The following is a 15229-nucleotide window of genomic DNA, read 5'->3' as shown; positions in this document are numbered from 1 at the left end:
TGCTATAACCCACTGCAGGTGCAGGGGCAGGGAGTAAAAAAGGAGAGCATAACCCAGGCAGTTCCTCTCTTAGGAAAACAACGCCAGTGTTCTCCAAACAGAGAGCAGTAGAACTTCTCAAAGGTCTCCCTGGAGGCCACAGCCATTTGGCAAGTAAGGACAGCTCCTCTCACCTACCAAAGCAGGCTGCACACCTTGCCTGCTATTACTGTCTAGAAGGAAAGTGATCGGTACACGATGGTTCTACCTTAGATATTTAAAAAAACCACCCTAATGTAACATTCCTTATGAAAATGTGCAGGGGGAAAAAAAAAAAAAAAATCAGTCTCTATCAAGATTACTTTTTCAAAAAAGGAGAAATCGTATGACTAATATAATAAAAATTCAGCGTTGGCCTAAGGAAAAAGCACAGAACCATCAGCACTGAGAGAGTTACAAACAACTGAATGTGTGAGGCTAGAATGCATGCTAGATTTTGGCAGGAGCCTGACCTGCACTCCTGGCACTTGATATCATCCCACCGAGGGTCCGCCAGATCCCCATCGGTTCTAAATATCTGAATGCAATCCAAGGAATTTTAAAAACAGATTGTACTTCTTAGGTACAAACCAATACCTGTCTGTGTTAAGGACATATGTTGCAAGAAATTAAAATACATTTAAGAGTGATAAAAATTCATTGAGTCTGATTTTCACGCTACATCTGTGAAGACTTAATTGTCAGTTAAGCAGGATGTTTCAGAACTGATTAAGTTCCACTGAATTTATTAAAAAAAAAAAATACTGAAGTGATCTGTCAAGAAGTGTTCAGAACCCTTGACAGAAAAAATCCCAGAAATATTTTCTGTGGTATGCCGACAGTATGTTATAAATGTAGTTGAAATAGTGTGTGGTGTTCTACAAAAATAAAAAATCTTTACAAATAGGAACAATATTCAGAGACCAAGAATGATTGTATGAGTTCTTGAAATTTGCTCATATGTATAAAAAAAAGTGACTCCTCTGTTAAGTATTTTAAATATCATGGTAGTATGTCACAAAACTGGAATACTTGACTAAAGCAGAAACTGTTGCAAGACTTCTGAAATTCTAAGGCAGCCGATGTTTATACAACAAGCAGACTCCTGTTATTAATAACCAGATCTTTCCATTACTTGTACTACAAGTATTCTGTATGCGCACAATATATTTTCATACGTTTCAAGGAATCTGTTTTCCATTCAGATGCCATTAAATAACCAATAACTTTCACACTTTAAATAACTAAATCCTTCAAGATGTGTGCTGAGACCACTTGCCTCTTGCTCACAACTCTGTTGAAGCCTGACCAGTTTTATTATTGGTACTATTTTTGTGCTGAGTTTTAAAAAATTGCTTTCATTCATTGAGAAGTTGCAATATATCTTCTCATTAACAATTGTTTTTCAGAAAGCTAAATAGCTAGTAATGTATTTTCAAAACATAACATCTTGCCAAAGTTTTTAGCAACAACTAAAAACATCAGTGTGTTATCAACATTATTCTCATACTAAATCCAAAACATAACACTATACCAGCTACTAGAAAGAAAATTAACTCTATCCCAGCTGAAACCAGGACACCTAATCAGTAAGCAGTGCAGTCAATTGAGACAAGAACTCTGCTTCTGCGTCATTCTCCAGCTAGTCAGCGATGCCACAAAGGGAAAAATAAGAATTAATCACAACAAAGCCATGAGCTTACTATAACCTTCCTGTCATTTCATGCAGACATAACCACAAAAATACAAATGTAATTAATACAACGTCAGCACAATTTTAAGGATCAAAAATATATTTTCCTATTTGACCTTACAAGGTATGTATCCCAGGGACCTTCAGCACTGTCTCATAACATGCATGGTTCAAGGCATGGAAATGGAACAGGGAGAAAAAAAGGACACCTTGTCCCTGTGCAATGATATGCTAAAACCTGCTTCTTCTTAAGTGTCCATGGTTCCCTTTCCTCCAAACACCACTGCTCTAATCACAGCACCTCTTGCATCTACTTTTTGGACTCTCAACCTAACAAGTTTTTCTGAAAAACAAAAGCAAACAAATAAGCCAGTGCAGTGGCCAGCGGTTAATACACCAAAAAAGCAGCGTGGCCAACAGACCAGATTTGATTGCTGTGGGGTGGAAGACCCCATTTCCCCTCAAGAATCCCATCTCTGATTCTGTTACGTAGTACCTCGTGATGCAACTGCTATGAAAATGCATTAGTCTTTATTTTAATTTCACAACAAAGCTTATGTCCAGACGTAAATACACATTATCAAGATTGTAAGAATTTCTGCAGTATTTCTGCTGTTTCTAGATAAAGACCTATTTCCCTTCAGATTATTTTTTAGATAAACCAATCCCATGAAGATCATCAGTGTTGCATCAGACAGCCTATGTAACTAAGTTAACAGTTTTAAGAAACTATTGCTGAGGAGAAAAGAAGAAAAGAAATCTTAATTAGCTTATCTATTTACCAACAATTGGCTGAGGTACAACATTTTATCCACAACGATCTAATATTTTATCCACAACATCAATTCTAATGTTGTATTTGGACACTTAAGAGAAAGTAAAAGGCCAAATGTATAGAATATGTTACTTGAAAGACTTTCTCAGGGTTGTGGTAGGATTTCCTGATGGTGTTTGGGTGATGAAGGATAGCTGAAAATGAAAAATTCACAGTATGGGCTGGTTACAGAAGCAGAAATTTTCAGCAATCTGCTTATCTTTGCTTATGTGTACAGACCCCTCAACGGGAACATTACTTTCCTTCACTCATAACCCCACTTTAAGAAATGAGTAAACAACAATGACTAAGAAGCTTTGGCTGAAATGGCTGATTTTGTTTCATTTTTCTAAAACTCAGAAGAGATTCATATAATGACCTTAAACCATCATATTGCTTCTTCACCTTTGCTTTGGTTTACCTTCCATCTAGCACTGAGCAACGGGTCATCTCTGCCCTGCATGTCCCAGCCTGCAGAGTTCTCTACTGTGTTTGGAGTATTTGAGCAACAACAACGTAACAGTGTTAAAAAATACTAAATGCAGAGACAAAGAGAAAATGATCTCTTTGTTAACACATTAGAAATTCAGGAGGATTGAATTCAGTTCCCAGCTCTGCCAATGGCTCCCCATATAACATTTCAATCCTCATGTCCCATATGGAGCTTCACCACTTACACAAGCTTAAATCTTATGAATCCTAGGTTCTAGGTCTGACGCTCATGCATGACTTTTACCAGTCTGATTAGTTACCGTGTATGAAATTCAGGTCAAAATGAAGACTCTTAAGTATAGGCATCTGAACTCCCACTAGAGGCAAAAACTCTTGAGATCCAGAAACAAAAAGACGGACTTAGCTCGTTCTGAAGTACCCATCTATTGGCTGGTCCCTCTTGGCTCTCCAAACCCCACCAACAGCACCAGCACTGATCTCCACTAAAGGCAATGGAGAACCCAATTTTCTAGCCGTTGCAGCCTTGCACTGTATCCTTTCCTCAGATTTATTCACAGTCATAACCATGCCGATGCTGTGACAACATAAAGCCATACTTCGCATCAAACCTGCAAACATACCACAACCTTGCGCCAACGATGTTTTCACAGAAAGCTTAACCAACTCAAACAACTTCTCCCAGCAAACTTACAACACATCAATACTCACCGACAGACAGAACTCTGCCGTGGAAATACTGCCTCTGGCACCCTGGTGCTATAAGAACACAGGAAAATCTGTTTTACCGCAGGTAAAGGAATGGTTCAGGATGTGAAGATGCTGTGATGCATTAAATCTGGACTGCGTATATACAGAAGGATCAAGAACTTTATTTACCAGGTATCAAATGTTATCAGACAAGCTAAGTTGAACATTTGTATTCTACTTGAAAGAGGAAGGTATTTCTGGAATAGAATAATCTTCTCCAGAAAAATGAACATAAACACAGTCCAGATTTAATGTACTGCAAAATATTCCTTTACTGAAGGATTCTTCTATCTGTAGTTCTTTTTAAAATTTAATACAGATTTTCTTATATGTTCTACAACAATAGCACACCAGAGATGATATTTCCATGGAGAAGCTCTAACACCATATTAGCTGTATAACCTGGAATATGAGCCTAAGTAGACACAACTGTTTAAAACACAGATTCTACATGAAGCTGGAAGGGTCTTTTAAAAACACTCCTGCATTGTAATGAAAATTCAGTCTAAGTGAGCTGAGCTTTATCTTTCTTATACCCATTATCTTAAAATTTTAGAAAAAAATCTTAGAATTTCTGATACAACACAGCAAGTTCATATTATTCTTATTAGGTATTCTGAGACATTGAGGAGTCTTTACATCATGATAAGAAGAGTAACAGAAAACACTTTCTCGCTAAACTATCATTGCGTCAGATACAACTGTTTACATGAACATCCCACAGATTACCCAGAAGAACTTGGTTGGTTTTGCAATGGTTTGCCACAAATCCCTGTGGTAACACTGTTTTAACAGGAGATTACATGGCATACAGCCACGAATCCCAAAATCTCAATGGCCATTTAGTATGCACTGCATTAACAGGTACAAAACACTGTCATAGGTGTTTTGTACCAGCACACATGCTGTGCCACACTACCACGTCTCATTTACTGTTTGCCACTGTTTACAGAGGTGGCTGCTTCCTTCCATAAAATAACTAACGGTAATAGAATTAGGCAAATATTTACAAAGATAATCCAGTGTGAAACACTGCATCTAAAACCAAGCAAATTTTTTTTGGACGGTGCCTTTCTTCCTTCATAGAGCTTTTTGCTTTGTCAATATGCAGAACAAAGTAATCTGTCAGGAAACTCTGCATTTGTTATCAGCTCATTCTCCTTAGATGGCAGGACTGTAAATATTTTTCTTCATTATCACCCTGACAGTAAATAACTTTGCAGGTGTGATTTAATCAAGAGGAATGCCAAGATTTCACAATTTTTGGCCTACCTTAAAGAAAATGAGTAATAGGGAAACCCATGCACCAGGAAACAAATGAGCAGAACTAGTGAACTAAGGTCTATCAAGCAGGGTTCAAGATCACTTGGGTTGGATGACAGTTGATATATTTGCACTACAGTTCATGTGTTTTCTTATCTGGGAAAGTGTTCTATAATAAATCAGAATTTATTGCATGTTTTGCAACCTTGTCAAAGGGCACACCTAAGATTTTTGCTTCAGTAGTAAATTCCACCCAACTGTGTACAGGAATGCACTTGACAATCTGGACATAGCTAAAATATTTTGGTATTTTCTAACGTCAGCACTTTTGATCTAGCACCAACAATTCATCTGGTTTACACAACACCACATTTACTTTCTTCTAAATTTAATTATGCCTAAAAACTAACATGAGATTTCAAAGTACTTCTCCAATGGCAATCACCAGTGAGCAAAAAACCCCAAGGCTGTTGGACAAGGACCCCTATTCCCAGCCCATAACTGCTTCTCATCCCCTCTTTTTGCTTGCCTTTTTTCCCCTTGGGAGTGTTTATCTCTGAATAGGAACAAAGCAACAGAATGTTGTGATCAACCTCAGCAATATTTCTTGGTGTACACAGCTAAATTGCTTGTGAGCCTTGTCATATGTTCCTGCCTATTATCTGTAAAAAAAGACAGCAGAAACAAAACTTTAGAACAGCCTTAAGACTTTCATATTATTATACACAGCAACCAGTTGGCAAACTCCAAGCAAATACTTATGAAGATGAATGGTTACTGCCCGGGTGCTTCAAATTCTTCCAAGAGTTGGTTTTGGTTTTTTTTTTATTAGTGATTAATTAAAAATAGGTAGAGAATAATCAAATCATTACAGCTTTAAGTTCAGCATTATAAGACTCGCCACTTGTACGCAGTATCACCCTGAAAGCCACTGTTCAGGGTGAAAGGGAATTAATTTTATGATATAAGCAGAAAGTTTCAAAAAATAATTGCTACTTTGCTGTGAAGTTCACCATCTTGGATCTACTCTGAAAATATCTGAATGGACACTTGAGATAGGCCTGTTTATTTGTCTCATATGAAACTCTTTTAAACACAATGAACAAACCACTGCCTTTGAATTACTTAAAACGCCATACTTCTCTGCTAACAACTGCTACCTCTGTTTGCAGTTACAAGAAAACCTAAAATAATTGCTTAACATTGTGTTTATGCTACTGGCCAAAGAACCCACACCAATGATGGCTAAAAAAAATGTTTAGGAGCATTAGATTTAAGTATTAACATTTTTCTATGAATTGTATATGATACTATTGTTGTAAGCCTGACCCCAATTTGAAATGCTAAGTATGCATTAGTGCAAAGATTTTTTTTGTTCACATGTTTTTTCTTGTCATTATTTTTTCTTTTCCGTTTAACGCTGTTTCCTACTCATATTAGCAAAGTAACTGAAATTAACTTGGCTGCATTACAAATAAATCTTACCCGTATACCACTTCATTAAAAATCTGCACGTGTACTATTATAGTTGGAGTAACCGATTAATATGTATGAACTGCTAAGACTGGAAAACACTTATTTTTCTAACCTTTCTTTCACAGACAACTGCCTGAAATCCACACCTTCAAAACTGAAAATTGCAGTAGTCACTGTCTTTCAGCATTTCAGGCTAGAAAACTCGAAAGAAAATCCCTTCTACATTTTTAACTGAATGTCCTAAGTTTTGAAGGGGAAAGAACTATTTCTGTTAGCCATATATTAAAAAAAAAAAAAAGTTATTTTAAGAGGCTCCATGACTCTCAAGGTCATAAAGTCCTCCTAAGGATTTATATCCAGCTTTGTATAATATTAGAAGTTGTGTGTGAGCAGTGAACCCGTGTATCCTTATCACCTATAGATTTTTGGCAGACACAAGAAAACTTCTTTTATGACAGATTTTTCTGTCCTATTCTTTGAGCACTTGCAGCTCAGTCAACTCTGTTCTGCCCCAGGTTTCCCACAGGCCTGAATCGAAGTGCGTTCAGGTCTCCTTCTTCCTCCCCGTCTCTCGAGCCTTTCCACGGTACCTTGAGTTCCCTGTTCAATACCCCCAAGCCCCTCAGACATTCGCTGCTAGCTGGGCAGAGCATCCCGGGCTATGCATGGCTTTCGCTAGACAACGCGGTCTGCTGGTCAGCGTATGCACACTGCAGCAAACAACGATTACAAGTTGAGATTTCCCCCTCTTTCCCTCAGCAGACGTACTAACAGAGTATTTGTCCTCTGAGTGACAATCCTCTCTGAAACTTGGAGAACTTAACCTTTCTAAAGCATAAAATTCTTGGGAAAGCTGTAAAAAGCCAAGTCTTTTGAGAAAAAAAACCAGGTATAATTTAAAAAAATTATTGTAACATGGAAATTACAGATGATACAAAGCCAGATAAAAGAAGCTGAAGGAATGAGGCAGAGTTAATGAGGCCAGAAAACCAGGAGGAAAGGAGGGCAACAATCTATGCACTTGCTATTTGTGTGCTGGTCCTATCTTCTCCTCAGAAAGCATGCTTTTAAAAGTATTTTTTTAAAATCATGCATACAATTTTGATTTGTTCTTAACTAGCTTTCGTATAAACCAGAGGAGATTTAAAACCAGAAACCTAGAGCTGAGCTCAATGCTTCATTGCACTCACTCGAGTCACTCTCATCACTGCTTCTTCTAAGAAAAAAGGTCACAGAGTACTTACTGGTGAAGCAGATAGACTGGTAACAGGGCCAGGAATGGTATGAACGCTATTATATTACAGTCTTACTATTTTCTGTGGTATGTAAGTACTTGAGGAACTACATGCTGATCAGACATGCAAATTATGCAAAGACTTAATACCATCATCAAGTCACCAGATTTCTAAATCATCAGCCTCACTTCACTGGTGTAAAGGGTGGTGGTGCCTGTGAGAATCCATATGCACAACATTTATAAATTGGCTTCTGATGATTTATGTCAGATAAAGTATCTTAACCCAGTGATTTGCAAATTACATCCTTAAGGGGACCTGCAAGTTTCTTTTCCTTCACAAAAACAATGATAAGAAAACAACTTACGTTCAACTTGATCAAACATCACTGAGAACAAGAAATCTCTTGGTGTCATGTAAAATTCTCCTTCATATTCCAATGATGCAAAATGCATGAAGCGATGCTTCCGAAGAGACAGTCTTTCGTCCCTTTCCACATTAATGACATCTTCCTTCTGAAACAGAAAAAAAATCCATGGAGAAAGATGGTTGTATCCGTAGACCAACTCTGTAATTAGAAAGAATCTTATAGCCGATCTTGATTAACCTCAATATTTTGTGGGTAGCCACAACAAGAGACTACCAGAAATTAAAGCTTTTATGGCATGGTCTTAATGAATGACATGTTTATATAGCATTCAAAGTATATTTTGGCTTCATTGAGAGCATGCCTTAGCAACACAGCTGAGCCAAATTAATGGCTTGCTGTCACCAAAGGCGGCCATTGCTTCCCATTCCCCTGCTCTTCTGCACCCCCTCGTTTGCCAGCTCTGCTACTTGGTGGACTCTTGCTGAGTCAAATTCAGCTCGCTAACTCAACAAAAAACTAAACTAACCAAACAGCACACAGTATTTTGCCAGTCTAGTGACTGGCTCAGCAAAGGATGAAAGGTGCTCTGCATCCGTGCAAATGATCCACTCCTGAAGTTAATTATCAAGTTGTGGAGCAACTCCTAAGATGGGAAAATAATGATGTTCTAGTTTAAGTATGGGCCTATCTTTCAGAGAAGTTAGAAAAATGGGGAAAGCAATGAAAACACAGACAAAAGAGTCAGAGATTGTATTGACAAACCCAAAGATTCAACAAGTCAAGCAAACAAAAATATTCTGACTTCCCACCCCCCTTAAATATTGAGAGACTCATGATCGAAATCATGCAAGTTGACAGACACTCTGACAAGTAGTAACAGCACTTACTGGCAGCAAGAGAGGACACAGACACAGTGAAACAGTCTCGTTTACATTTTAGGATTTCAGAGATAGTAAGTGACGACAGGAAAACGAGACACTCTAAAATTCAGAACCCACTGTATGTATTTGAACATTAACCATTACCACCAGCAGCATCTCTTAATTTTAGGACTGTTCAAAGATGTGAGAAAGTGAAGGAAAAGCAAGAAAATCCAAGGCTGAGTACCAAGATCCCAACTTGAACATACTCGAAACAAGTCAGTCAATAACAAGATGGATCTGCAGCTGGGTCCGTGCCCGTGGCATTACTCGCTGTCTGGTGCAGAGGAGCGGTACAGCGAGGGTCTCACCAGTTGATGTTAAAACAGGGTGTGCTGTGCTGAGTGTGTTCGGGTTGGGAACTGTGGGACACAGGCAGAGAGTACGTGAACAGAGGAAGGGGCAGACCAGTGGGAACACCTCGCTTGGTTTTGCTGAACTCAACACTGTTATAGTGACACGCAAGGTAACAGGCACCCAGTTGCACAGGAGGTCGTTCGGAAAATCGGGAAGATGCAAAGATATTTGCCAAATACGTAGCAGGTAATGGGGCGCTTGTGTGTTTGTGTGCACGCATCCACGGACTGGGCAAGCAGAAAGGGAATGGGACTCTCTGAACCACTTAAAAGCTGTGATCGGATTTCTGACGCTTTAGTTTTAACTTGCTGTTCCTCCAGGATGGGGACTGCTAACTCTGCTGAGTTCAAACAATTGCAGGACCAGGCGCTAGCGGTTACATTTCCTCCACCCAGCTGACAACATGCCAGGACTTTGGTACGAAGTGGCAAAGACAGCAAGGGAGCTAGCTGATACGATGAACATACAAGCTGTTTTGGCATGATACCTTCTAGCTCTCAGACAGGGCTCTGAAGTTAAAATAAAAAACATTAGGTCTAGTGTCAGGCTTACAAGGTAGAGGAAAGAGATGGAGGACTGATATTGATACAGGCAGCTCCAAAAAATGGGACCCAGTGTGGTCTGAGAGTAACAACCAACTCCTTCGAAGTGAAGCACTCCAGGAGGGTGGACCTCAAGGTGCGGCCAGTAACCAGTCCGCTGAAGAAAGTGTGAAAACACAGTTCAGCGGAGAATGAGATGTAAGAGGATGGAGCATTTCAGCTTTGTGTCATTAGGTTTCCTTCTTCTCTACCCACCATGGTCCCTAACTGGATATGGGGACCATATGTACGTACAATTTGGGGATCTTAAGACAAGGAGTACAACTGGCAAACCTACAGCTGTAGCCTGGATACAGTTATTACCACCAGATATTATATTATACTTAATTGTAGTTCTAAATAGAAGTGTGCAACTTGCCATTTAATCCCATGCGTTGCACCTTTGCGTTAGCATTAAGCACTTGTTAAAATACTTCACTGAAAGATACAAGCACCTTGTTATAATCAATTTTAGTTTCCCCTTGTAGCATGTTTGCTTCCCTCAAACCTTAGGTTTCAATGAAGGCGGGAGAGAGAGGACCAACAAGAAAAAACGCCAAATACTCATAATTTAGAATTAAAAGTCATACTCTGATATGCAAGGAGAATGAAGGCTACTTCTAAGTATCTGAAGGCAATTTGCTGTATTTTATATATCTAATATTTGTCTGAATTCTGTCAAAAGTTAAACTTGTTACTGATATCAAAGCACTGAATTCCAGCAATCCGCAATTTTAACTGAAATAGATAGGTACAAGTTCGCATATTAACTCTGAAGAGTGTCTTGTATTTGGAAAAGAACGTATTTCCATCAGAATTACAATAACGCGTGACTACAGATTCATCAAGCCCCTTTCTTTTCATGAAACTAGCATCCCTGATTTGCAAAACAGCCTTGGGAACATGGGTAATTTCTTATGAAAGCCGCTTCAAATACTAGCATAAATGAGATAAGCAAACCTTACGGGATGAAATGCATCAACTGTGCCATCTCCTACTTTGTTTACAAAGCTTTTGTAAAATTCCTGATGTGCTGTCACTGTAGGAGAAGTTCAGCATTTGCTAAAAGCACTCTGACCCCTCTGCACACCAGCACGAGCTCAGCTAGAGCTGCACTAGAGCTCAGCTGCTCACCTCTAACTGCTTACTTCTGAACAGCGCGTGGCCCTCCGACTGAAAATTCATGGCACTCCAGTGGCAGTCAAGCGATTTATACCACTTACAAAGCTGACCTGCCATCTTCATGATTACAGGTATCTTTATTTCTGCTTTCCCTCCACCTTTTAGTATGGTTACTGTAACAGTCTCTACAGGATACTCCACGTATGTTAATATTAAAGGAAAAAACCAAAAAGACTGCAACAATCAGGAGTGCAGAAGTATAACATGAAAGCAAAATGTTTGCAATTATCTCATATCCTATTATTTTGCACTTTAATTTACGGAGGAGCACAAGGCAGACCTCTGTGAAGGTCTGGGAGAGAAACATGTACAGGTAAAATTAAAAGCCTATCAAACTATTTCAAGAACGCAGAGTAAGTTTTAACCCCCTTGACAGTTAAGAGAATAAAGACTGAAATTTCCCCAAATGGCTCTGCAATCTGCACAAAACCTAACCAAAAAAAAAAAAAAAAATCTGAAAAAAATATCTTTATTAAAATCCTTTTTACTACAGAACATCTAAAAGCTAAGGGAACGGGGCTTTTTCAACCCAGAGAAGAGAAAGCTTCAGGAGGACCTAATAGAAACCCACCAGTGCCTACAGGGAAGTTATCAAGATGACTGACCTGTGCTTAGCATTGGAGCTTCATACAGCTACACTGCCAGCACCTCCATTAAACGTGGTTAATCCAGGCTCCCTTTCTAACGAGTGGTGAGAATGGCAGTTCTGCAGTGCAGTTACAGGGACTTTTTTTAGCTGTCTGGACAAACAGTTCAGAAGATGCAGAGAAGGATAAAGCACCAGAAAAAAAGCTGACCTCCCTTCACACCAAACACATTTGCACAATTGTATTGTAAGAGAGAATGAAAATCTGGGCAAACGTAACCGGAGAGTAGAAGCTCGGAGGAGAAGAGGTGGTGGCAGAGGTGTTACACGATTCAGCCAGACCAGAAAGTGTGTAAGGAAATTGGAGATTTTTACTGTCCAGAATGAAGGCAGGTAGCATCAGTGGCCACATATTCAAATAGCACATCAACACGACATAAGGCCTTTTAATTGTCATCTTTCTCACAATGTTTTTCAAACTCAACAGTAATACTGTTCAAATTGGTTTAATACCAGTTAAGGACTTGAACCTGCTACATTTGGCATCAGAGACTAGAAATTCAAAATCAAGCTCTAATGACATCAAAAAGTGATGACTCTTCAGCTATAAGCCATATAATTTATAATTTGAAAAAAATATTCAATTATTTCTGCAACTTTAATTAAATTGAATGTAGCTAGATGTTTGCCCTTTAAAGATCAATACTGATGATCTTATTCTTACTCCTCTTAATTTCTTCCTTAAACATACTGCCAGCATTTAATTAAGCTTTGAGTGACATCCTCCTCATATTCCAGTCATCACACTTTTGTTAGCCACACTGCCAACTACAACCTTCATACTGCCTCAGTTCTCCATTTCACCACACAAAACCACTCTCATAGCCTAAATAACAATATGATCATAACACTTTACTATGATATTCTCCAAATCAAAATAATCATTTCAGAAGGTGTTCTGGAGCATAATTACCAAACTCTTTGCTTTAACTATATCACTTCTTTCCACCAAATTGTTTGCTGGTTTTGGACTACTATTGCAAGTGATCGAGTTCCTCCTGAAACTATGGTTTAGGACAGGCCCTAATCCTGAGCAAAAGCAGATCTACTGTCCCAGAAAAAGGGACATGGGCATCCTGAAGCCACGTAATGTGGCTAAGTGTAAAACAGAGAGAAGTCTGCAACAGCAGCTTACATGCTCTTTTAAAAGCTGTACCCCCCTCGTCACCATTGTTCTCTTCACCAATACATCTCTCTCCATGTCTTCAGCAAGCAGGGATGCCGGACCCACCAAAGACAGTTGGTAGAGGATGGAAATAAATGCGAAGAAATAGAGCGCTATGGATTTTTGAAAAAAGATTGGAAGCATAACCCTCATTTGCTCTGAGAAGTGATAAATGACCGAATAACTATTCTAATCACTATTCCAAAAGCCTAACCAAAGAGTGAATAAAAATTATGTTTTGAAGAAAAGGCTGATTCAATCACTTAAAATTAAGATTGATCTTCTTTTAAAGTACCAATCTAAAGCATGCATAGTGGAGCAAGCTGTCTCTCAACAATCCAGTATCCTTCCCACTTCAATTAAATCATGACTAATTTCCAAGCACTTTTTCCTGAGTCATGCAAGGACTCCTTCAGATAAAAAAGATCTGACATTCCTGACGTTTCTAAAAACACTGTCAAAGCTCATTTTGATCAGAAAAATGCATGGACAGGGCAAAAAGCAGAGTTTTCCTCTTTAATTCTATTCCACAAAATGAGTTTCAAGTAAAGACAGGTATACTGTAGGAAACAATTATGTGTTTAAGGCTGGACTTCAGATATTAAGGTATCTGTAACCTAACACCTCAGCAGTTTCCAGCAGTGCAAACTCAAAGCGAGCAGGACACAAAAATTCAAATTTACTGAGAGGCAATGGGTGGGAAGAATCTATTACTATTGCTTGCACAAGATTCTTGTAAGCATAATTTAAAATGACTCTGAGATTGACTTGGGCTTATTTTGTCTTCAACAGTGCCATATAAGAAGAAATCAAACCACAAAGAGCTATGCTGCATTAACGTTAAGGCTCGGGCTGAAATTCCATCCTTAACTTGTTCTATTGTGTGTGGGTACAGCCGGGGCTTCAAACGCTGGGTGTTCCCACATGCTCCACAGCACCCCCGCACAACCGAGCGAATTAAGAATGAAGTTTCAGCTTTGACTTGGAATTTAGTTGCCTTTGTGGTTTTATGTCAAGCCTCCAACACCAACTTGAGAATGTCCATGGTAAAGCTATGATAGTTGATGGTAAATTAGAATTGAATGACATAAAAAGGGCTCTAGAAGGATGCAAGTGTTTTTCTCTGCAGTTGACATGGCAAGGGATCAGCAGCTGACCAGCCACTGGCGTCTATAAGCATTACTGAAGACTATGGTTTCCTTCTTGGCTTCTGGCACTGAGAAACGCCTAAGGGCAGCAACATTACTTCTTACAATTAATTTTCAGATTGATGTAATGAATCTGTTTATCAGTCTCTTAATTTAGGAAGCTAATAAAGAATTCATGGTGTTTAATTTTTGGCTTTGATTTTTTTTTTGGTATGAAAAATAGCAAGCTTAAGTCAAGTATAAACCTTATATTTACTGTATGTTTGAACTTTTTTTAAAAAATACATTAAATAAAAATGAAGGTTTACATAAATAAAACCTTGATAACCCTTACCTGTGATTTTTGTAACACTGCTGATCACTGTGATTGGATTTTGGTCACACTGCTAAGCAAATTCTGCATCCATTCAAAATGTAAGTACTTGTGTACCAACTCAAATATTTGCAGCTGATTATGAGTCAGAAATGACTTAAAATAAACATACACTTATCTCTCCCTTAAATTTAAAATTACATCTTCCACTTTTGTTCATTTTAATTTTCTCCCTTTGCACAGAATTGGGTGTTTTGATGTGCCTGCACCTTTTATATGTTTTCCATCTTAATTTTTCTGCTTATAAAATAGTCGACATTTTCCAGTTAATTTTTCCCAGCATAATTTTTCTTTCTTCACTCTATTCCTTTCCACATAGTCTACTTATTTTGCCTCTTTGTATCCTTTCATTGTCTTTCTTTCCTCCATCATCTGTTCATCTTCTACCACTTTCCCCTTCTCTTGGAAGAAAATTAAGCTAGAAAACTTTTTTTTTCCCATCCCCTGAAAAGAGGATCAATGCTCTTTTTTTATTCCCTGATCAGGAAGAGTTAACTTGCACCACTCATTTTACCTGCTATAAGGATAACTAAACCAATGTGTAGGATGTAATTAAAATCCAGTTGGTGCCAGCAGGCTCTCTGGGAGCCTTAGGTTTGGATCCATTAATTCACACTAGATCTACAGACGGATTTAGCAACTCTATATCAGATTTCTGTAAGACTGATGAAAACTTTGCAGTTAACTTGTGTCATTATTGTATCTCAATTTCAACTCAATCCAATTTGAAGTGATCAAAATAACAGAAAATGTAACTTAACCTCAAATCCCGCTGCACATGTTAACGT

General features: G+C 38.5%; 1 protein-coding gene across 4 annotated transcripts in view; it reads right to left on the bottom strand.

Moving 5' to 3' along the window:
- Window positions 1–15229, bottom strand: part of MICU2 (mitochondrial calcium uptake 2) — a 149602-nt gene that overhangs the window by 55239 nt on the left and 79134 nt on the right. For 3 of the 4 annotated variants that reach the window (XM_049822818.1, XM_049822821.1, XM_049822820.1), the window contains exons 2-3: window positions 8067–8214; window positions 3687–3734 (exon numbers count right to left, since the gene is read on the bottom strand). In XM_049822818.1, coding sequence (XP_049678775.1) covers window positions 3687–3734; window positions 8067–8214 — 196 coding nt within the window. The remainder of the gene's footprint in view (window positions 1–3686; window positions 3735–8066; window positions 8215–15229) is intronic. The other variant, XM_049822819.1, reaches the window with a different exon arrangement.

The sequence above is a fragment of the Accipiter gentilis genome, chromosome 19 (assembly GCF_929443795.1).
Source record: "Accipiter gentilis chromosome 19, bAccGen1.1, whole genome shotgun sequence".
Classification (NCBI taxonomy): domain Eukaryota; kingdom Metazoa; phylum Chordata; class Aves; order Accipitriformes; family Accipitridae; genus Astur; species Astur gentilis.
Note: the sequence above shows the minus strand (reverse complement) of the source record. Positions and strands in the feature narration are given on the sequence as shown.